This window comes from Stenella coeruleoalba (assembly GCF_951394435.1).
Source record: "Stenella coeruleoalba genome assembly, chromosome: 20".
Taxonomy (NCBI): domain Eukaryota; kingdom Metazoa; phylum Chordata; class Mammalia; order Artiodactyla; family Delphinidae; genus Stenella; species Stenella coeruleoalba.
The window spans coordinates 199,921-223,129 of record NC_137166.1 but is presented as its reverse complement, the minus strand read 5'-3'; the positions used below and the strand labels follow the sequence as shown (position 1 = coordinate 223,129).

General features: G+C 55.3%; 1 protein-coding gene across 4 annotated transcripts; it reads left to right on the top strand.

Annotated features, from left to right (window-relative positions):
• Nucleotides 1-1,482: 1,482 nt before the first annotated feature.
• DEF8 (differentially expressed in FDCP 8 homolog) lies at nt 1,483-23,073 on the top strand. 4 transcript variants are annotated; one of them, XM_079907693.1, is made up of 12 exons: nt 1,483-1,927; nt 7,078-7,211; nt 7,850-7,947; nt 9,285-9,434; nt 10,363-10,504; nt 11,725-11,889; nt 12,434-12,561; nt 12,699-12,812; nt 13,676-13,756; nt 14,384-14,473; nt 14,576-14,685; nt 15,799-23,073. In XM_079907693.1, exons 2-12 carry the CDS (start codon nt 7,088-7,090, stop codon nt 15,899-15,901), a joined length of 1,305 nt encoding a protein of 434 aa, XP_079763819.1. In that variant the 5' UTR covers nt 1,483-1,927; nt 7,078-7,087; the 3' UTR covers nt 15,902-23,073. The 4 variants fall into 4 exon arrangements, with proteins under 4 accessions (XP_079763819.1, XP_079763818.1, XP_079763820.1 ...); XM_079907692.1 differs by having other exon boundaries at nt 14,333-14,473; XM_079907694.1 differs by lacking the exon at nt 11,725-11,889 and having other exon boundaries at nt 14,333-14,473.
• The last annotated feature ends 136 nt before the right edge of the window (nt 23,074-23,209 follow it).

Genomic DNA, 23,209 nt, shown 5'->3' with positions numbered 1-23,209 from the left:
GACACGAGTCATGGAGAGAAACCCAGCAGGCGCCCCTGGAGAGCAGCAATTATACTGGTTCCCACAGACACAGACTTCTCCAGCTCCCGCCCCCATCTCCACTGAGCAGCCCCTAGTCTCACTGTGCCTCAGTTTCATCCTCTGTGAAATGGGGTAGAATTGCAGTGCTTCCCTCCCTCACCAGTTGTGAACATGGGTGGAAGGAAGTACAACCATCTGCTGCTTGCAGTGATTCCCTCTTCCTTTTTTCCCCCTCAACCACTGGGGTTTCAAAGAAAATTAGGGGACTTCCCTGGTGGCGCAGTGGTTAAGAATCCACCTGCCAATGCAGGGGACATGGGATCGAGCCCTGGTCTGGGAAGATCCTACATGCCATGGAGCAACTAAGCCCATGTGCCGCAACTACTGAGCCTGTGCTCTAGAGCCCGCGAGCCACAACTACTGAGCCCACGTGCCACAACTACTGAAGCCCGCACGCCTAGAGCCCGTGCTCCACAGAAAGAGAAGCCACCGCAATGAGAAGCCCGTGCACTGCAACGAAGAGTAGCCCCCGCTCGTTGCAACTAGAGAAAAGACCGCGCGCAGCAACGAAGACCCAACGCAGCCAAAAATAAATAAATTACCAAAAAAAAAAAAAGAAAATTAAATACCAACGTTTAAAAGAGTGTTTGGTTTCTACTTAAACCAGGACTTTTGTGATTACGGAAAATCTAGGCAACGCCGTCCCCTGCCTATACCATTGTCGACGAAAAATCAATCAGTTGATCTAAGGAAGAAATGGAAAATTTTATTCGAGCCAAATTTGAGGATGATAACCCAGGAACACCATCTCAGTAAAGCTCCAAGGACTGTTTTGCCATTAGAAGTCAAGTCACAGTGATACAGGTTTTTTGAGACAGAGGGCTGGACATCAAATGACATATTATTGACAGTTTAAACAATCTAGATCTAAGCTCATCCTGGCCCCTTACAAGATCAGGAAGGAACCTTATCTTTTTTTAAAAATAGATTTTAGGGCGTCCCTGGTGGCGCAGCGGTTGAGAATCTGCCTGCCAATGCAGGGGACACAGGTTTGATCCCTGGTTTGGGAGGATCCCACATGCCGCGGAGCAACTGGGCCAGTGAGCCACAACTACTGAGCCCGCGCGTCTGGAGCCTGTGCTCCGCAACAAGAGAGGCCGCGATAGTGAGAGGCCCTCACACTGCGATGAAGAGTGGTCCCCGCTTGCCACAACTAGAGATGAGCCCTTGCACAGAAACGAAGACCCAACACAGCAAAAATTAATTAATTAATTAATAAACTCCTACCCCCAACATCTTTAAAAAAAAAAGATTTTAAAATCTTTATTTATTTATTTAGGCTGTGCCGGGTCTTTGTTGTGGCATGAGGACTCTTAGTTGAGGCATGTGGGATCTAGTTCCCTGACCACGGATGGAACGGGAGCCCCCTGCACTGGGAGCGCAGAGTCTTACCCACTGGACCACCACGGAAATCCCGGAACCCTATCTTTTAAGCAGCTGTCATGGATGCCAAGAGAATGCTGCTCTCTGTGGTTGGGCAGGCGTTTCTGCCGATGGGGAGGTTTGATCGATGCATAAATGCAGATACAGATGCACAGCGGGCCGAGAGCAGGCCAAAGGGCAGAGAAAATTTTTATGTTTAAAATTTTCTTGTCTTGCCATAAAACATGAATTTTATTTCACACCACCTTGAAGAGCTGGGATGAAGTGTCGCCCATTTCCTGGAGCGGGAGGTGGAGGCCTCCGGGCCGGGGGCGGGACGCGCAGACTCCGCCTGTGCTGTGAGCCTCCGGGCCGCAGGAGGCAGCAGCGGGCGGGGCGGATACAGCGTATCGAGGGCGGCGGTGGATACGATGTAACGAGGCCGGCCGGCCGCACACAATGTAGCGAGGGCTGCGGCGGTCAGGTGAGCGGCGGAGCGGGCGCGGGCGGGGGTCTGGGTGGAGGAGACGGGGACGCTCGGGCCGCCGCGGCCCGGAGCTCGGAGAGCCCCCTCTCCCGACGCGGGCCCCGCGGCGCAGGGGGCGAGGGACCCGCCCGAGGCCCCGGCCCGGGCGCAGAGCAGGATTCAGACCCGCGGGTCCTCACCTGGGGCCAGAGGGGTTTGGAGACCTCAGCCGCGCCACCCACCCGAGCAGGGTTCAGCGGGGAAGGCGTCCCCCGGCAGATGACACCGTCACTGCTTCCGGCTGTCGACACTCTGTCTGTAGGATCCGTGAGGCCCGAGGGGTCGCCGTGGCTGTGCCGCCCTGCGCTGGGGCTGGACCACTCTGAGCCTCAGTTTCCTCATCTATGAAACGGGCGGGCGTGGTGGAGGAGACCTGCCCCTGTGCGGAGCCAGTTAGCGAGGGTCCCCAGAGTGTCTGTTGTTGTTGTTGTTGTGGGTGAAGGTGGGGGAGGCCCGTTTGGGGGCGGCGTCTCCCAGACGCCGGGGTGGCTGCCGCTAAGCTTCTGCCGCAGGCAGTCCTTCAAGGGACAGTAACTGTGCCCCTGCGGGGTCCTGGCAGGCCTCCTTCCAGGTGTGAGCAGTTAGGACGTACCTTCGGCCCTGCCCCCTCCGGGGAGAAGTCCAGCGGCCTCTGGTGGCAGCCGGGGTGATAACAGGTCCTCTTGGTGGCCGTGCCTCCCCGAGAACAGGAGAGGCTGTTTCGGGCACATCTGAGCTTCAGCCCCATGTTCCTCGGGGCCCTGAGACGTCTTGGGCTTTGTTCTGAGCTTTCCTTTCATTGCAAAGACGTGGAGTCCGCAGCCCCTGTGAGAGGAGGTCTCTGGAGGAGGGTAGACAGTGCAGTAGCGGGTTTCCTGCATGCCTCTCAGTGCCCACCTTCCTGCGTGCTCCTCTCTGAGGCCAAGCCTGAATTCCGGGTGCAGAGCTCTCTGGGGGGTGAACCTGGTGGGGAGGTGAGGGTTGCTGTCACTTTCCTCAAAGTCAGTTGCCGCGCACTACATCTGCCAGGCCCCTGTGTCGGGACATCATCTGTCTGCCCTCGGCAGCTCCCCTCCCACACCCGCAAATACGATTCTCCAGCTTGGCCGGAGAGAAACTGGGGCTGAGAGAAGTCAGGTGACCCCACTCATTCACTCACCTGCAGCCTCTCTGCCAGGCTTGAGACTGGCACTGCCCATAAGGGGGTTAATGAGAGATGCTTTTTCCAGGAGAGCCTGTAGCCCAAGGAGGGCTGCTGGGAAGAGTGGAGGTGTTCCTGCCTTTGAGCTCCTCCGGCCATATTTTATTTTATTGATTTATTTTTCTAGGTAGGGCCTGAGAACCTGTGCTTTTTATTTATTTATTTTTTAAATTGAAGTACAGTTGGTTTACAACGTTCTTTTAGTTTCTGGTGTACAGCAAGGTGATTCAGTTAAATATATAGATATAGATAGATATATTCTTCTTCATATTCTTTTCCATTATGGTTTATTACAGGATGTGGAATCTAGTTCCCTGTGCTGTACAGTAGGACCTTGTTGTTTATCCATTCTATATATAATAGTTTGCATCTGCTAACCCCAAACGCCCGATCCAACCCCCTACTCCTTCCCCCTTGGCAACCACAAGTCTGTTCTCTATGTGAGTCTGTTTCTGTTTCATAGATAAGTTCATTTGTGTCATATTTTAGATTCCACATATAAGTGATATCATATGGTATTTGTCTTTCTCTTTCTGACTTATTTCACTTAGTATGATAATCTCTAGGTCCATCCATGTTGCTACAAATGGCATTATTTCATTCTTTTTTTTTTGAGATTTAAAAGTGATTTCTTCATTTCCAGTTCTTACTGATTTCATTTCTCACATACACTCTTTAAGAAATAAAGGACGAAGTAGGAAATTAAAGTACATTAGTAAAGACACAGCAGTGTTCACAACACACACCCATGGCATCACATCCTCTTGTTAAGTGCTGTATGTTTCCCATGCTCAGGCCTCACTGGACAAATTCCGTTTGAGTCTAAAACAGTAAACTATCACCCTGTGGTCCAATAGATGGGTGAAAAAAAATACTTTTGCAATTCCCTGGGGACAGGACAGGGTTATACACTGGTTGAGCCACAGCATCCAGGCCGCACAGGTAAAGAGAGAAAGGGTGGGGTTGGGTGGGATGCCAGAAACCAGAGAGGTGAGGTGAAGGGAGTACAGGAAATACCTCCTGAGGGAGGGAGTCTCCACTTTCAGACTTTTTAATTGGAGTAAAATTGCTTTACAATGTTGTGCTAGTTTCTGCTGTACAATGATGTGAATCAGCTATATGTATACCTATATCCCCTCCCTCTCGGACCTCCGTTCCACCTCCCCTCCGCATCCCACCCATCTAGGTCATCACAGAGCACCGAACTGAGCTCCCTGTGCTGTACTGCAGGTTCCCACTAGCTATCTGTTTTACACACGGTAGTGTGTTTATGTCAAACCTAATCTCCCAATTCATCCTACCATTCCCTTCTCCTCCCCGTGTCCACACATCCATTCTGTATGTCTGCATCTCTATTCCTGCCCTGCAACTAGGTTCATCTGTGCCATTTTTCTAGATTCCACATACATGCGTTAATATACGATATTTGTTTTTCTCTTTCTGGCTTACTTCGCTCTGTATGACAGACTCTAGGTCCATCCACATCTCTACAAATGACCCAATTTCACTCCTTTTTATGGCTGAGTAATATTCCATTACATATGTGTACCACATCTTCTTTATCCATTCGTCTGTCAGTGGGCATTTAGGTTGTTTCCGTGTGTTGGCTACCGTGCATAGTGCCGCTGTGAACATAGGGATGCATGTATCTTTTTTTTGTGTGTGTGTGGTACGCGGGCCTCCCACCGGCGTGACCTCTCCCTTTGCGGAGCACAGGCTCCGGACGCGCAGGCCCAGAGGCCGTGGCTCATGGGCCCAGCCGCTCCGCGGCACGCGCGATCCCCCCAGACCGGGGCATGAACCCGCGCCCCCCGCATCGGCAGGCGGACTCCCAACCACTGCGCCACCAGGGAAGCCCGCCTCTGGCCATCTTTGAAAACGCTGGGAGGTTTCTGGGGCGAGACCCCGGGGGTGGCTCCTGATCCTCCAGTCTCTTGGGGGTGGGCTGATCAGCAAGTGATGTCACAGTTTGCTCTGCAGCGACTGCGGGTTACAGGCTTAACTGTCACGCACAAGTGCTTAATCCTCACCCCCCTCCCACCCCGCCCCAGGAGGCCGGCATGCTCCCTTATTTATGGGCAAGAAAATGCTCTTCGCTGCGGAAGGCAGCATTACATCAGGCCTGTCTGATTCTTAATAGTAACAGCGATAACGATAAGTTGCAGCTGGTGTTTATTTCTGGCCAAGGTAGTCAGAACTTTGTATTGACTAATTTAATCTTTAACTCTACACAGTGGGTACTGTTATCATCCCCACTTGAAACATGAGAACTCAAAGGCATAGAAAGCCTCAGGCATTTGCCCAAGGTCACACAGCTGGAGCTGACAGCTGGGATTTGAATAGGGCCAATTTGTCTGCTGACCACAGGGCTGTTAGGGTGATCAGTCAGGATCTGTGTTGGCTGCAAGAGACAGAACTCCTCCCAGTAACAGTAGTTTAAACAGAAGTTTCTTTCTGTCTCACGTGAATGAAGCCTGGCGGTGAGCAGCTCAGGGCTTCCTCATCACTCCGGAAGAAGGGGTTAGTGAATGTGGATCTCACTTGTTTGTGACAACTGGGTCTCCCCTGCTCTGGGGGCTTCCTAGGGCACTGTGGCCCAAGCTTGCCATCTTGGGTGGTGACCACCCTGTGTGAGCTGCCCAGAGACATCAGGTCATAAGGGAGACTGTGACTTGGGCCCATGGCGTCTGTGTCCTGCCCTGTTTTGACCTAGGGGCAGCTAGTCAATGGGTGCCACGTTCTACCAGGCTGGAACTTCCCCACATCCCACCACAGAGACCAGAGAGGCAGGCGAGGTCCCGGGGCTGTGTGAGAGTCCCTGCCCAGGTGCAGGGCAGCATTGGGCAGGGTGGGGTGGCCCTGGGCCATGCACTCTGGCTCAGTTCTCCTTTCATGGGGTGGAGGGCAGATAGGAGTCAGAGGATTGCCTTGTATAATAACAAATTATTTCAGACGGTAACCAGGTATAAGGAGAGCATAACCAACACCCATGCCCTTACTACAAAGTTTTAACAAACATCTGTCCAACCTTCTGTGAACTCATTTGGCCCTGAAGCAGGGAGAGGCTAAGGGATGTGGACCCGCTAGTTAAGTGGGGGGCCCTGGGAGGCAAACCCCACCGAAGTCCCTTCCTCTGTCTCAGGAGCACCAGCCCCGCGTGTTCGCGGCTTGCTGAGCTCTGCGCAGGGGAGAGCAGTGCCAGGCTGTGGACCAGGCACTTCCTGCCTGTTTCCTTGGGTCCCGAGGTGTGGGGCTGGGCGTGGGCTCTGGCCACATGGGGCATCAGTGCAGCGCCAGCCTGGGTCACACGGTGACTACACAGCGTTCGTGGGCCCTCCCCTTGGGGCACCGGGAGGTGGGTCCTGCCAAGGCCACACTGCAGGTGGCAGAGCAGGCCTGAGCCCTGGCATCAGCACTGACCCTTCTGCTGGGTGGGGGGGGGGGGGGCGGGGAGGGCGGGTTCTGCATGCTCTGACTGGAAAGGAGCACCTTGGGTCCAGGGCCAGAAGGGAGGAACTGAGTCCCGGCAGGTGTGATCCTGGGAGCCGCACAGCTTTGGCGCCTCGGTGGACAGGGAGGGCGTGGCTCTACCAGGGCAAGTGAGGCAGGCGGGATCAAAGGGGCCCGTGCTGGAGGTCTGACTGGGCACGCCCTTCTGGCCCTGCCTGCGCCATCAGCGGCTCGGACATCGCTGCTCTTTGTGAGGGGGCTCCAGCAGTGGGCGCCGGGGTGAGGGGGCTCGGCTGGTTTGGGGAGGGTCTGAAGGGGGTGGCTGTGGTGTGGGGATGTTTGGCCCGGACCCTGCTGGGGAAGGGAGAGGGGCCAGGCCTCCCCTCCAAAGCTCCAGGCACTCAGAAAGGGGAGGGGACCGCAGCGAGCCCGGGAGCCGGACGCCCACCTCTGCCCCGCCCGGCCCGCCCGCCCACAGGTGGGGTGCTATGGAATATGACGAGAAGCTCGCCCGGTTCCGGCAGGTCCACCTCAATCCTTTCAACAAGCAGCTCGGGCCCTGGCAGCATGAACAGGGGCCTGGCAAGGAGGCCCTGCAGGTCGCTTCTGAAGGTGGGTGCTGGGGGCTGCTGTGCGGGTGGTCTGACCCCGTCACACCGGCCCCCCCTCTACAGGGTTCCTCCCGTGGACACGTGGGGACCCCCCTCTTCTCTGCAGCACAACCCGCTTTCCACCTGTTGCATCCCCTGGGGAATGAACACTCCCCAGGGCAGGGATGTGTGCCTGTCTTGTCACTGCTGTGTCCCAGGGCCCAGCGCACAGCACGTGCTCACTTGGAGAACGCTTGGGGCGTGAACTCAGCGCCAAGATCTGGAGGGTGAGAGGTCAGCAGGATGTGAGCCCCGAGACTGTGGATGGAGCCAACGGGGTGCCGGGGGCCCCGGGGGTGTGTGTGTGCAGAGGTGGCCGGTGTCCACACGGGGTTTCACGTGTTCTGGTGTGTAGTGCTCCGGCGGCCCTTCTCGAGCCCGCAGATGTACTCACGAGGCGTGGGCCTTAGAAATCGGCATGTTTCTGTAGTATTTACTGTTTTTGCACGGCACTCTCCCGTCTGCACAAGGATTCGGTTTCCTTTGCAAGTGCCAACAGGGCCGATGCCAGGGCAGGGCCCTGCTTCCCTCGCCTCCCATGGGCTCCACGGCTTCCTCCTGGGGTGGCAGGCTGACTCGTCTCTCTGCCGCCCTTCCCAGAGGCCCTGCCCGAGCTGCCCCCGGGAGAGCCAGAGTTCCGCTGTCCTGAGCGCGTGATGGACCTAGGCCTGTCCGAGGACCACTTCGCCCGCCCTGTGGTAAGGTTCAGGGTCTGCGGGCGGGGAGGGGGACAAGGTGAGCCCCCAAAGCGCGAGGAGCCGGCCATGTCCACCTCAGCAGGGGCTCCTGGGCCTGGAATCTGAGGCCCACGTGACACCTGGCTCCCACCCCCAAAACGTGTTTGCGGTCCTGTGGGGATGGGCTGGACCTGGGGTTGGGAGCCTGGGCTGCTGTTCTGAGCGCCGTTCCCTCCCCTCCCGGGGTCCTGTGAAGCAAATGTGAGAGTTAATTCCACCTGGGGTCCCAGGGAATCCTATAGTCATGCTGTAGGGTGAGGGAGAGGACGGGAGAGGGGAAGCCCCGCTGCCCACTCAGCTAGGCAGGGCCACTCTTGTCTGTGCTACATTTTGTTCCATGGAAATCTTGCTGTTTCTTTTGTTTGTTTGTTTTCTAATAAAAGGGCTATAATAATTTTTTTTAAAGTTTGAAAATCTTCCCGTTTTATGCAAACTATCTCCAACTTTTGAGAGAAACGTTATAGTAACATTCAAATATGATTCTTAAAAAATTCACCTGGAGACCCCAGTTCTCGTCTGCTGTTCATTTTTGTTGTTCATGTGGCCTTTAAGCTTTGCGCTTTGCTGCTGCAGATACCTATTTCATTTATGTGCTTTGCATCTTTATTAGAACATTTCTGAGCCCCTCCTATGGGCCACACACTGGTTTCCAAGAGAGGTGTCCCCTCCTCTTTGCCCGGAGGCTCAGTGTACTGCGGGGAGGAGCACGGCTCCTGAGGGCAGTGACACTGCTTTCCTGGGGCAGGATCAGCCCCAGCTCTGAGCCCCGGCCTGTCTCCCTGCCCCTGAGTCTAGGGGCTTTGTTGGGCCCCGCCCCCGGTCCACCTGTGAGGTGCTGGGGCCAGGGGCGGGTGGGTGCCCGGGGTGTCTGTGAGCTTGGTGACCGAACCAGAGGCCACTTCCTCTCCTTGTCGACAGACGAGTGTCATTTCCCAGCTTTCCTCCAAGAGGAAGTTCTGTAGAAGTAAGCGAAATAGCATAGCCAGAAAAGCGATTGGATTTCTAAAAGAGGGAAGTTGTGTTTCGAAAAACATCCTGAATTAGGTCTCCAGAGGCCCGTGGGTGGACAGGTCCAGAGAGGGGCAGGTGGTGTGGTGCGGCTCCTGCCTCTGCTGCCCGGGTTCCCGGGCCTTGAGCAGGTCCTCGGCCACCTGGGCTACCTGGGTGAGCAGGACCAGGGAGGTCTTCTCTGGGCCCAACTGCCTATGAGGCTGGGCCTGGCCAAAAAGGAGAGCACGCAGGGGGCATCTGACCGTCACTGTCCCCAAACCCGCCACCTCCCGCCTCCACCCGAGCAGGGCCTGTTCCTGGCTTCTGACATCCAGCAGCTGCGGCAGGCCATCCAGGAGTGCAAGCAGGTGATCCTGGAGCTGCCGGAGCACTCGGAGAAGCAGAAGGACGCCGTGGTCAGGCTCATCCACCTCCGGCTGAAGCTCCAGGAGCTGAAGGTGGGTGCCGGCCGCCCCCCTCCAGGCAGCTGGAGCTGGGCTGGGGCACGCACGTCCGGAGGCCGGGCCGCCTCTGGGGCAGCGCGGCTGAGGTTCCACCCTCCACACCCGACTGGCTGAAGCTACCCAGGCAGGCGGGAGAGAGATGGGCCGTCACCCCAGGTGCAGCCTGTGTCTCTACTAGTCTGATGGTAATCACAGTCCTGGGTCATGTGTCCACCCACTGGAGCAAGTGGGTCAGTTAATCCCACCTTGAACCACGTGACCCAGAGCAGGGGGTGGTTTGCCGAAGGTGACAACAGAAGGGCTCATGGATCCTGGAAGCCAAACACCACAGGGGTCCATCATGTAGTCCTTGAGTCTGTGCCCTGTTTGACTGGGGCCCCACCGCATCCCTGCACTGGTTCCTGAGTCCCTGGGAATATAGAAAGTGGAGTGTTCTTTAGAATATAGGTAAGGCTATGGCACGAGCTAAGACACCCCCAAATACAGTGGCTTAAAGGAATTGGTTGTGTAGTTTTACTCATGTGGAAATGTTGTAGGTGGCCCAGGGCCCATCCGGCAGCTGTTGGTATCGGAGACCTCAGGTCCTCCTTTTTCGGTGCTCTGCCAGTCCCTGGCAAGTCCACGACAGCCCCCCACTGCCTCTGGGTCTGCACCCAGCCAGCAAAAACAGTGTGGGAAGGGCAGCGAAGGCCCTTTCACCCCTGCTCACGTGCCACCTAGGTACAAAGGTAGTCTGTAATCTGGGTGGTCCCGGCCTGACCAATCACTGTGTTCTATTGTAAGGGAAGGGCTGTGGCACTGGGGTAAATTTCACAACCTCTGCTACACGTGGTTACCTGGGAGACGCAGTCAAGGGGCTCGTGTGACGGGAAAAGAGCTGCTGCCTGGCTCACCTGTGACCCCTCCCTGGCCCCCTCCCCAGGACCCCAGTGAGGATGAGCCCAACATCCGAGTCCTTCTCGAGCACCGATTCTACAAGGAGAAGAGCAAGAGTGTGAAGCAAACCTGTGACAAGTGTCACACCGTCATCTGGGGGCTCATTCAGACCTGGTACACCTGCACAGGTGGGCCGAGACCAGACTGCTCCTTCTGGCCTGGCACTCCAGGCCCCAGGGGAGGGGGAATTCTCTGCTGTGTTTTCGGTATTTGCTGAGCCCTGCAGCGTGGGGGGGATGGGAGGTAGAGCAAGGGATGAAAGACCCAAATACCTGCCTTCACCAGGCTCACATCCACTAGCCATGCGTGGCTATTCGAATTTCAGTTAATTAAGGTAATAACTAATTGCTCAGTGGTACCATGCACATTCCAAGTACACAATAGCCACATGAGGCTGGTGGCCACCCGTTGGACAGTGCAGACAGGACGTTTCCATCATTGCAGAAAATTCCATTGGAGGTGCTGTTCTGGATGAAAAATCAAATAAATAAATGAAATGGTATGTTAGACATATAGTGAAAAAGAATAAGGGAAGGGACTAGTATGTGTTGGGGAGGGGGATGGGTGCTACGTTAGGGTGAAATGAAAAGGCATCATGTGACATTTAATAGAAAACTTGGAGGTTGGGGGCAAACCAGGAGTATATCTAGGAAGGAACATTTCTTCAGGGGAGCTGTCTGTGCAAAGGCCCTGTGGTCAGTGTGTGTCCAGTGTCTTCGAGGAGGAGCAGAGAGCAGTGTGGCTGAAGCACTGTGTCAGGGAGGAGGCATGGTAGAGGTGGGCTCAGAGGTGGCTAGAGCCTTTTGCGTAAGTGCACTGGGGCCACGGGTGAGTGCAGGACATACTTAGGTTTTAACTCCGGCTGCTGAGCTGAGCATGGCCTGAAGGAGGGAAAGTGATGGACTGTGACCAGGGTGGGGCATTCGGATGAGAAGGGGCCAAGTGCAGCCCTAGCTGAAGGACTGGGATGACGTCTCAGTAGGTGGAAAGATGGAGGCACTGAAACCTGAGCTGGGAAGACTGGGGTGGGATTGGTAAGGAAGAGCTGGATTCCACTCAGACAGCTTGGGTTTGAGCCCTTTAGGCACCCAGATGGGAATGGCAGGTAGGCCCCTGGCCCTTTGAGTATGGAGTTGGGGGGAAAGGTCTGCACGTACCTTCAGGGCAAGACTTGGGTGGGGACTGAAGGGACCTTTGACATTTGGGAACCTGCAGTGGTGCCTGGAGAGGCTCTTGCGTTGGTCTGGGAATCGGAGTACAGGCCCCTGGGGGTCCCGGCAGCTGAAGGGCAGCCTGGGCCGCAGGGTGACCACCCTTCTAAGAGGCACGTTGTCGGGCCCCCAACCAGGGTGTTATTACCGCTGTCACAGCAAGTGTTTGAACCTCATCTCCAAGCCCTGCGTGCGGTCCAAAGTCAGCCACCAGGCCGAGTATGAGCTGAACATCTGCCCCGAGGCAGGGCTGGACAGCCAGGATTACCGCTGTGCTGAGTGCCGGGCACCCATCTCTCTGCGTGAGAACCCCCGGGAGAGCAGGGCACAGGGCGGAGGGGAGCTGCCTGGGCCAGGAGCCCTGCCGACAGCTGTATGAGAAACTTGGGTGCGTGCGATGGCTAAGGGTAGCGTGACTCCGGGGCACGAGTCCTGCTCCTTTCCTGGGGGAGCGACAAGGGGCTGCTCTGGGTGCCTTTTCACTTCCCACCCGGGCAGAGTGAGGTTGCCACGTGTGTCCCCTAGGAGTCCCTGCGGGGTTGGGCTGCACTCAGCCTCCCATGTGTGGCCCCATTGTCACAGAAAACCCACCTCGATGGGGAAATCCCGCAGCAGTCGCTCACAGGCTGTGTATCGGGCCTTCTTCCCAGAAACATACTGCCTCTGGCAGTCGCCTGGCGGGAGTCCTACTATTGTCCCATTTTACTGGTGAGAAACAGGGAAGCAGGGTGGCCTAGAAGACGATGAGTCGGGTGTGGAAGGTGGAACCCTTGGGCCCGCGTGGGCGCAGCTGGGGGATGGACCTCGCAGGTCTCCCAGGCTTTGTAATGCTTTCCCTCTCCACAGGGGGTGTGCCCAGCGAGGCCCGGCAGTGCGACTACACCGGCCAGTACTACTGCAGCCACTGCCACTGGAACGACCTGGCCGTCATCCCAGCGCGTGTGGTGCACAACTGGGACTTCGAGCCGCGCAAGGTGGGTGGGGAGCGCAGCGAGGTGGAGCGAGGGGCACGGCCCTGGGGTACAGCCCCCGCTGGCTGGGGATTGGGTGGGGAGGGGGCGTGGCCTGGGGGCGTGGCGCCGGAAGTGTCCCCCCCCCCCCCCCCCCGCAGGTGTCCCGCGGCAGCATGCGCTACCTGGCGCTGATGGTGTCGAGGCCCGTGCTCCGGCTCCGGGAGATCAACCCTCTGCTGTTCAACTATGTGGAGGAGCTGGTGGAGATCCGGGTGAGGCTGGGGAGGGGGCGGGCGTGGGGCGACCCTGCCCCCCCGGGGTGTGGTGGATCGGAGAGATGCCGCCTGCTTAGCTGGGCCCCGCCCCTGTCCTTTAAGTTAAAGTCGCTAAAGCAACTGTCCAGCCACAATATGAAACACAACACAAGGATCAGAGGCAATCTGAATTTTTCTGGTAGCCACATTAGAAAAATAAGCAGCAGGTGAAGTTCATTTCAGTGATGCGGTTTATCTAACCCAACCTATCGGTGTACATTATGGAGACACGCTGCACTGTTTCTCTTTCTTGCACTCGTCTTCGCGTCCCAGTGTGTATTCTCCACTTAACCACGTCTGTGTGCTCAGGTGCTGGACGCACCTGAGAGTGGTGGGGGCCACTCTCTTTGCCATTCAGCAGGAGGCCGGGGTGGTGCACGGGCAGGTGAGGGTGCCTCAGGCTGGTGCTGAGAGGGGTGGGGTTTGAAGGGGAGCGGGCTGAGGCACGGCAGGCTGAGCTGCCGAGATCCCGGGCTGAGGAGGGGTTAGACTGGTCAGTCTCCATCGATGGAGGCAAGCTCAGATGCGCTCGAGGTGTGTGTGCACGTGTGGAGCTGGGCTCGGGGGAGAGACTGCGGACGAAGGAACCTCAGGGTCCTGCCTGGCCGAGAAGCTGTGGCTTGAACTTGAGCTTGGCTGGAGCGCTCAGATCCGGGGCTGTGCTGGGGAACGGGAAGGTACCTCCTGTCCCCTACTGACCCAGAGCGTAAGGTGACATGACTTCCTACAGAGCCAGAGCAGGGCCAGCCCCTCCCCCACAGACACACCAGGCACAGCCCATGCCCCCACCAGGGATGCCCACCGGCCCCTCTCGTCCACAGAAGCTGCGCCAGGATATCTTGCTCATGAAGCCGTATTTCATCACCTGCAGGGAGGCCATGGCGGCACGCCTGCTCCTGCAGGTCAGCCCGCCTGCCCTGGGGGTGGGGGGAGGGGATCTGTCGGGGAGGGTGGGGGGGAACAGACCAGGGCCGTGGGGGGATGGCTTGATGCCTTGCGTGTGTTGTGCTGTTAGCAGAAGGTCTCCACACTGTCCCCGGGAACACTAGGTCTGCCGTAAACAAACAGGCATTGTACCCACAAAAGCCTGCTGTGATTCCATCCCCGTGAGGGGCGCTCAGAGGAGCGGGTCTCATCCTGCAGCCTTCATGAGAGTCTCCATGGAGTGGACCAGGCACGGGCCAGCCCAGGAAGGGCTGACCACGAAACACTTTTCAAGGCTCATCTGTTTATTTGTTCTACAAATACTCACTGGGTGCCTGCTGCAGGCAGACAGTGTCTGGGTCCTGGGGGGCAGGGAGCAGAGCAGTGCCCTTCGGGTTGGGCAGAAAAGAAAAGTAGGAAGCAGCGTGGCGGGGGGTGGCGAGGTGTGCGGATGAGATACAGTGGGGAAGGGGGCCCAGCTGCAGGCGAGCCGGGGGGGTGGGCAGCGCGAGGGCGCTGGCCCGCCACCGGGGTCACGCTGGCTGGGCCCGCAGCTCCAGCACCGGCAGCACTTCGTGGAGAGCGACGAGATGTACTCCGTGCAGGACCTGCTGGACGCGCGCACGGGCCGCCTGGGCTGCTCGCTGGCGGACACCCACACGCTGTTCGCCAAGCACATCAAACTGGACTGCGAGGTGGGCCCCCCCGCGGGCCAGGTGGGGAGGGCGGGAGGGGGGCTCTGGTGGACGTGCCCCCCACCCTGGGAGCGGGCACTGACCATCCCGCCTCGCCGCCAGCGGTGCCAGGCCAAGGGCTTTGTGTGTGAGCTCTGCAGAGAGGGTGACGTGCTCTTCCCCTTCGACAGTCACACGTCGGTGTGCGCCGACTGCTCCGCCGTCTTCCACAGGTCGGTGCTTGAGACCCTGACCCCCGACCCCTACGCTGACCCCCACCCCCTCCGATAGACACGGGGAGAGGGAGGGAGGGAGACACTGGGGCTTGATCTTCGCCGCCGGGTTTCAGATCTCTTTGCCTTGATCCTGAGATGTGGACTTAGACCCTGATGGTGAGACTCAGCTGAGTTCCGCTGGGAAGAAGCCCCCGTGGGCTGGGGAGGGGTGCGCAGCCCAGACCCCGCGAGTGCGCACGTATCCGGCTGGCTTCCCTCCTCCACCGGGACTGAGGTTTAGCTGAGGCCAGGGCTTCCTAAACTTCTTAGCTCTTGGGATTTTTTTTCAAACGTTCCCTAGGCCACAAGAAATACCTAACATTTCTGTGTATTAAGTACTTAGGTTCAAACAACTTAAGCATTTATGTCCTAAAGACTTGTGGATGTTTGGAAGAATGATACACAGAAATCGGAAGAAAGATGTGTGAATTCGTTAAGCACAGTTACCAATAGGCGCGCGCCTGCTGGGCCCACACAGCTTCTCACACTGGGCTCAGGTGGGACCCCGCCACCCCTGTTTCAGTCCACACTGGTTTTTCCTGGCACTTGGAGTTCCTCAGAGCCACCGCCGACCTCATAGGTCTGCAGAGCTGGGATTGCGGTTGCAGTGACTATAGCAGGAGCTGTTGTTAAAACCGTGAGCTCCCTCGAGCTAGCAGTTTGCATGGTGTCTGTCCTGTCAAATACCGCTACGCCCCCTTCAAACATTTAAACTGCCGTGGGGACCGTGTGCACCTCCGCAGAGCCCTGAGTGGAGGCTCTGCACGGCAGTGGGGACAGGTCGGGGGTCACTGAGCTCTGAGCGGAACCCTCCCTGTCACAGGGCCACAGGTAATAGGTGTGGAGCCGTTAGGAAGGGCCCGCACACAGGGACAGGACAGCAGGCCTGGCAGGCACGCCTGGGTGCAGCCCTCTGCACTGACCCTTTGGGAGAAACTCTGCTTCAGTTTCCCCGTCCATCTGGGGGGATACTGGGACCTGACTTAAGGAGCTTGCGAAGAGTCAGTGGTAGATGTCTACATGCAGGGAGCCATGCCCCTTCCCGGGCTGACCCTGTCTCCCTGCCCCCAGGGACTGCTACTACGACAATTCCACCACGTGCCCTAGGTGTGCCCGCCTTACCTTGCGGAAGCAGTCACTCTTCCAGGAGCCTGGTCCAGACGTGGACGCCTAGAGCAACGGAACCCCTCGTGGGCCTGTCTGGGGCCCGCCCTGCCAGTTGTTGCCGAAGTCAAGGTGTTTCTTGTGCTCTGGAGACCCTAGGCTACAGCCCCTGGACCTCTCCCCAGCACCTCGGGGACGATGGTAAGCTCTGGGGGATGACTGGCCTCGTGGGGCATCACAAGGACCATCACCCCCTAGCGCTTACCGGAACTTGGGGCAGCCACGCCTGGCTGTTTTCCGGCTGCTGTGTGGGCCAGGATGTGCACCCCCTCCCCGAACTGCAGAGCTTTAAGGGGAGGGGAGTGGGGGAGGGACTCTTCTCATCTCCCCTTGGCCAAGAGCCCCCCACGCCCTTGGGACCAAGGCTGCTGGGCCTGGGCCACCCTGGAAATCCTGGAGGGCTTCCGGGGAGTGGCCGACAAGACTGAGGATGCCAGCAGCACACACTCAGCCTTGGCCTGAGTTTCATCTGCGGTGGATGGTTTGGGTTCTACGTGGAGGCTCCCTCCCCCAGCCCCTTGTCTCTCTGGGGACCTCTGGTTGTCCCTGGCTGGGGCTGTTCATAACTATCTCCCAAGGGCCCCGCCCCTGCCTCCCACCAGGGTTCTCTCTCTGGGTCCTCCTCTGGCGGGCCAGTCCAAGGGTTACTGGCTTTTTCTACACAACGTGGAAGGAAGGGGCCACCTAGCTGTCACCGCTGGGTGGACTGGCCGCCGCTCCTGCCTTGGCCCAGCCCAGCTTACGCTGGTGTTCCAAGCTGGGGGGCTGGGGGTCCCACCCAGAGAGGCTGCCCTGCTTCCAGGTGTGGAGCAGGGACTGTGCCCCCGGGGGAGGTCAGGGTTAGGTGAGAGGGCTGGTGACAGTAGGCCTGGGACCCAGTGTGCCGAGGAGCTGCGTCCTGCCACCACGGTGCCTGCCTGCAGAGACCTCGGAGACTCCGACCAGGGGCCTTCTGTTTGGGGGCCTGAGGTCAGGCGCCAGAAATCTTTGCTCCAGCAGAGGAAGCCCGGGATGCAGGACTGACCCCCAGCTATCCAGTGGGGGAGCTGCGTTTGCGGGGACCCTTGGGAGACCCTGCCGTCCAGGGGAAGGCCCGTGGGAGGAGGACGTCTCAGGACACGGCTGCGCGGTTCTGCCCTCCTCCCCGCCCTGGAGTGTGCTGACTATTGACACACAGGTGGGCGGTGGGCAGGGGGTACAGCCACCGGGGCGTCCATCACCTTTGGGAAGCCCGAGCAGAGGCTCGGCCAGCAGAAAGGAAAGGCCAGCCTAGTTAGCTGGTGGGCCGACGTGGGCGGTGGGTAAAGACAGCGCCACCCCCTCCTCACCCCTCTGCACCCCAGGGAAGCCCTGTCCGGTGGCTTTAGGCGATCCCCTCCTTCTGTGCTGAGCACAGTGGGAGGCTGGCCCCCATCGGGACCCCTTTCTTCTCGGGGTTGAGCGGGGGTTAAAGGCTAAATGCCCTCTTCCTACACCCCAGATCTGCACACGTCTCACCGCAGCATCGCATTTCTGTCATAAGGATATTGGCTGTCCCCGAATTTACCGTGTCATCAGCACACTATTCCAGTTACTATCGCTGTGTCCATAAGAAACGTTAGTAGCTGCCATTTGTTGGGCAAAGTTGGCTCTTTTTTTTTTTTTTTTTAAACTACCCCCATTACCTCTGCCCCATCTCCCCCTTCTGGATGACAAATTCTTTAAACAGAATCATGTGTGGGTCTTTCTGAGTCCAGCTCGTGGTAGCAAGAACCCACCAAGGAACCAGTTAGCATGGGCAGGCCCTCCCAGGAGAGCTGTGTAATGGGCTGCAGCCCCTGTCTCACTAAATCTGTGTTCTCCAGACCGTGGTGTGTGTGCTGAACTGGGGACAGGGCAGGGTTTGCTTGACATATGAATCAAACACAGGTTTAGCCACAGCCCACAGCCCTCCCCATCCAACGGCGTCGTCTGTAATCTGGGCATCGTGCCTAGGCCTCAGTGTGCTGACCCCTCTAAGAGACACTAAAACACATCCCTGGTGGGGCTGTTTGGGTGCCAGGAAGCGCCGGGCACAGCCTGGCACACGGAGAATGCTCAGTGAGTAGAAGCTATGTCTTCTCTGCATAACCCTCCCTGTGGAAAGACTGTCTCGTTAACGCACTGTAAGTAGTGCAGGCCCCAGGTCTAGCTCCTGGGAGCCTCTTGCGTCTTCACAAGCTGGACCCTCTGACAGGGCCCTTGGACTTCAGGAGAACCCTGCACGCCCTCCCAAATTACATTCAAACCTCTGTGTATGTACATTGCTCTAGAGATATGAGCCCTGGTTTTGACCAGGATCTCAAAGAAAACATCAGGAATGTGCTTGAGAAGGTGCCTTTATCCAGCTACATCCAGACAGGCTGGTAGACAGCAGCCCTACGGCCGAGGAGACCTGAGAGCTCGATGGGGGCACAGGCAGAGGGTGGGGGAAAGGCGTGTGAGGGGTCCGTGGGCCTGGTGCTGGCACCCCCAGCTTCAAACAGGTAAGGCTGCACGTGGGCATCACAAGACACAGCCTCCACCCACCCCCTTCAGGTATGAAAGAGTACTTCCTTTTAACCTTTTAATTTTGACAAATTTAGGTTTACAGAAGTGTTGCAGAAACACTCCCAGGTACCCATCTCCTGGATTCCATAAATGTTAACATCTTGCCCCATTTGCTTCATCCTTTCTCCACACTCTTGTGAACCATGTGGCAGTTAAGTTGCCCCTTTGCCTCTAAGTAACTCGTGTGTTACTCCCAAACAAGGACGTTGCCTTCCACGGCTGCAGTGCGGTCATAACATCAGGAAGTTGACATTGATTTGGGACCATAAAACCTACAACAAACCGTATTCAGATTTTGCCATTCAGTTGCCATGTCGTTTTAGCTTCTAATCTGGAAGGGTTCATGACACTGACATTGAAAAGCACAGGCTAGGGACGTCCCTGGTGGCGCAGTGGTTAAGAATCTGCCTGCCAATGCAGGGGACATGGGTTTGAGCCCTGGTCCGGGAAGCTCCCACATGCTGCGGAGCAACGAAGCCCATGCGCCACAACTACTGAGCATGTGCTCTAGAGCCCGCGAGCCACAACTGCTGCTACTGTGGCAGCACAACAACTGAAGCCTGTGTGCCTAGAGCCCCTGCTCTGCAACAAGAGAAGCCACCGCAATGAGAAGCCCGCGTGCCGCAAGGAAGAGGAGCCCCCGCTCACCACAACTAGAGAAAGCCCACATGCAGCGACGAAGACCCAACGCGGCCAAATAAATTAATTAAAAAAAAAAAAGGAAAAGCACAGGCTAATTATTCTGAAGACTTTCCTTCAGTGTGGGTTCTTCTGATTGAATTTGGGCTTTGCACTTTTGGTGGGATTTTCACAGAAGCGATGCTGTGTCTGTAGTGTGTCATCTGTCCTACTCCTGGAGATGCTTTGGTCCCCCTGTCTCCTGTGTCCTTTTGACATGTTCCTGGCATTCTTTAGGCATTTGCTTCCTTTCCAGCGTAGCAAGGTATTCCAGGCTTATTCTGTAATTTCCCCAGTCCCAGCCCTGGAACCAGTCATGTTTCTGAGGAGCCCCAGAACCTTCTGGTGGAGCATGGCACTCAGGAAACAAGATGTGGTTGTTGGTTACGCTCATGGCTGGGGTAGGAAATAGTACTGCATGTCCATTTCCTTATTGGTCTATAAACATATTAAAAACCATGAGTTTACGCTGATACTTCCAATTTCAAAACAACACAAGAGTCATTCTTTCCCTTTTTCATATTTGCAATTCCCTTGCTTGACAGTGAGACACCCGGCTCCATTAACCATAATATACTTATTTGCTCAATCCTAGAGTACACACAAAGCACCTTCGGCATTGCTCACCTATGCTGGTGAAAAACAAGGCTACTAACAAGCGTTTAATATTTGTTTAGATTCTTTTTTGTCTCTAGTCTGAGGGCATATAGTCAAAATAAGGTGTTTAAAATTTACTTGGGTGTTTCTCCCCCTTCGTTGTGGATACGCCATTCATGCGCAACACAGTTCCGTTCATATACTCCACTGTTTTATTTCCCTACCCTTGTTTACTTTTGTTTGTGCAATATGTTAACATGGTTCCCCAATCAGAACTTCCCAAAAGGTACAAAAGTTACATTTCCCCCCAACCCCCATAACCAATCTCTTTAGTCTCCGGTTTCTCCTTCCTGTGTTTCTTTTCGTACAGGAGTAAGATACGTGTGTATTTTATTTTCCCTTCTTTCTTCCACAAAAGGTAGCACACTCTACTCTTGCACGTTGCTTTTTTTCAATTGATAATATATCCTGGAAACCACTCCACATCAGCTGAGTTCTTCCTTATTCTACTATCATGGTAGCTATCATCATTTACAACTGTCTTACATTCCACCGTGTGGAGGTGCCATTTTACATGTGACTATTTCACTCGAGACTCTTCAGGCTGTTCCGTAGCTCTTGCAGTTACAAACAAGGCTGCAACAAATAATCCGTGCACATACATTGTCTTTTGTTGTCAGTGTATCTTTAGGGTATAATCCTAAAAGTGGGATTGCTAAATCAAAAGAAATATATTTGTCACTAGTGTTCAATGCCCCTCGGTAAGGGATGTGCAAACCTGCACTCTCACCAGCAATGAATGAGGGTGCCAGTGACGCCACAGCCACACCAAGAGAATGTGCAGTCACACTTTTTGATCATTGCCGATCGGAATGATGAGAAATGGTATCTGTATAGCTTTCATTTGCATTTCTCTTGAGGTCAAGCTTATGTTTCTGGATCTAGTTTACTTATTTATGAATTCTATGTTTTGCCCACTTTTCTATTGGATTTTTGGTATTCTCAATCTTTAACAGTCCTTCACTTATGAGGGGTATTAGCCCATTATCTGTAAGAAATTTTCTTCCAGTGTGTCATCTGCCTTTGACCTTGTATTTTATCCTCATAGAAAAGTTTTGTTACCTTTTCATATGGTTAAACTGATTAATCTTAAATTTCCTCTAGATTTTGAGTCCTAGAAAATCTTCCCAACACCCAAGTCAAAGACATTCATCCGTGTGTTTTGTAGTACTTCCATGGTTTCAGTTTTTCCATTTAGATCCCTCATCTGTTTGTTTATCCTTGTGTATGCTGTGAGTTATGAATTAACTATCTTTTGCCAAATTTTAACCAGCTGTCCTGCACTATTAAAAAAAAAAGCCTATCTGTATCTATTTCTGGACCTTCTATTGTATTCTACAGGTCTGAACACCTCCCTGATTCAATCAGGTTTATAGTGTGCTCTAATGTCTACTGGGGATAGTCTCCTTGTAGTTTGTTTTAAATAACTTTTCCTGGATTTTCTTTCATTCAATCTTCTTAAAGCACATATTTAGGTAAAATTTTAATGCCAAAATTGATGCTCTTACGTGTCAAAATGAAAATACCAGAAGCAGGGTTTCCAGGGATGTTAAACACCTGAAAGCAGAGGCTTGGCTGGGCCTCGCCCAGGAGGTCACCCCGTCGCGTCTGGTCACACACCGAGTCGCCTAGGAGAGCTGCTTTGAGCGCCACTCCTTCTCACTGTACAGGTCCCTATAGCAGCTTATTGCATCGTTGATTGCTCTCGAAACTTTCAGGTTCCACGCATCATCAGGGCTGTTACTGGTAAGGACCTGCAAGCCAGCCTCGAAATGTGAGAAGGCTGCTGACAGCTCCCGTGTGGTTAGTTGGCGCAGGGCAGGTGCAGCCTCTTCACCCTCCTCCTCCTCTCCTGCCGGTTCCTGCTCCAGCTGCACCAGCTCCTCATTTGAGAGACCCTCCTCGTGGGACTGCAGCAGCTGGTCCACGTCAGCTTCTCCCACCTCTCCGAGGGCCACACTCTTGGCAAGGGTCACAATATTTTGTTGAACCTGGGCAATGTTGTCTGTTTGGGAAACACTCTGGAACTGAACACACTCGGGCCAAATCTTCTTCCACACACTGTTCATTGTTGCTGGCCTGAGCTCCTCCCAAGCTATTGCAATGTTGTCCACGGCATCCATGATGCTGTACTTTCTCCAAAACTCCCTGATCTCAGCTGTATCGTCCCCATCTGTTGCTTCTAGGATGTGCTCAAAAGTCCTTCTCAGGTAATGAGCTTTGAAGGTAGAGGCCACACCTTGACCCATGGGCTGGATGGAGTCAGCCGTATTGTCATGAAGATATTCCACTCTTACATTATCAGACAGATCGCTCAAATTTACTGGGTGGCATGGTGCATTGTCTAAGATGAGCAGTGCTTTGTTGGTGAGATTATTTTGGGCACAGTATTTTTCAATGGCAGGGCAAAAAAAGTATGTGAACCACTCATGAAAGATGCTCCTGGTTGCCCAGGCCTTTTTATTGGAACGCCAAATCACAGGCAAATTGGGCTTGGAGTACCCCTCCAGAGCCCTGGGGTTTTCTGAGTGGTACACCAATAAGGGCTTCAACTTAAAGTCCCCAGCTGCATTGCCGCCAAGCAGCAGCATCAAGCGATCTTTGGATGATTTAAACCCGGGCTCAGCTTTCTCTTCTACCGAAATAAACGTTCTTTCAGGCATTCTTTTCCAATAAAGCCCTGTCTCATCTACATTAAACACTTGCTGGGGGGTGTACTCACCTTCTTGGATGATGCTTTTCAGGATTTCTGGATATACATCCTCCTTACCAGGAGCCGCGCTGCTCATCTTGAAGTGGGGCAAACAGTGGCGTTCCTTGAATCTCACAAACCACCCTTTACTTGCACTGAACTTTGCTGTTTGAGAGCTCTCCCCTTGTTCACGCTGTAGGTCATCAAACAAACTCTTAGCCTTCTCCTGAATAACGGTAACGCTCAGGGGCACGTTTCGCTGGCTCTGGTCTTCAAGCCACACATGCAACAACCGCTCCATCGTCTCCATGACTGCACTTCGGTGGCGAGTCAAACGGGAGGCTCTCAACGGAGTAGCTATTTGTGAACTCGCTTTGATTTTTTCTTTGTTATCTCGGATTGTCGCCACTGTAGAGACAGCAAGGCCTAAGGCCTTTGCGACCTGGCTGAGCTTTTCACCCACTTCAAACCGTCTTAACACTTCTAATTTCACGTCGAGGGTAATTGCTTTCCGTTCCCTTTTGGCACTCGGGATGGCCGTCGCATTTCGGGGCCTTTTCCCAGGCATCTTTGCCTCCGGAATGTACTAAAAGAACAGCAGTCCCAGGTGCGAGAAAGCCTGTGGTTATTCTATGCCCCCTTGCACAACTTGGGGAAGAGAAAGTGGGGCTTCGAGGAGGCGCAGGCTGCCGTCCCGGGGGACGTGGAAGGGTCAGCACAGGC

Excerpts from the sequence above, each read along its gene's own strand:
- DEF8 (XM_079907692.1), top strand. The coding sequence starts at position 7,088 with ATGGAATATGACGAGAAGCTCGCCCGGTTCCGGCAGGTCCACCTCAAT. Across the intron at positions 9,435-10,362 it reads TGAAGCTCCAGGAGCTGAAG|GACCCCAGTGAGGATGAGCC; the intron begins GTGGGTGCCGGC and ends CCCCCTCCCCAG. Across the intron at positions 13,757-14,332 it reads CGGCACGCCTGCTCCTGCAG|CTCCAGCACCGGCAGCACTT; the intron begins GTCAGCCCGCCT and ends CTGGGCCCGCAG.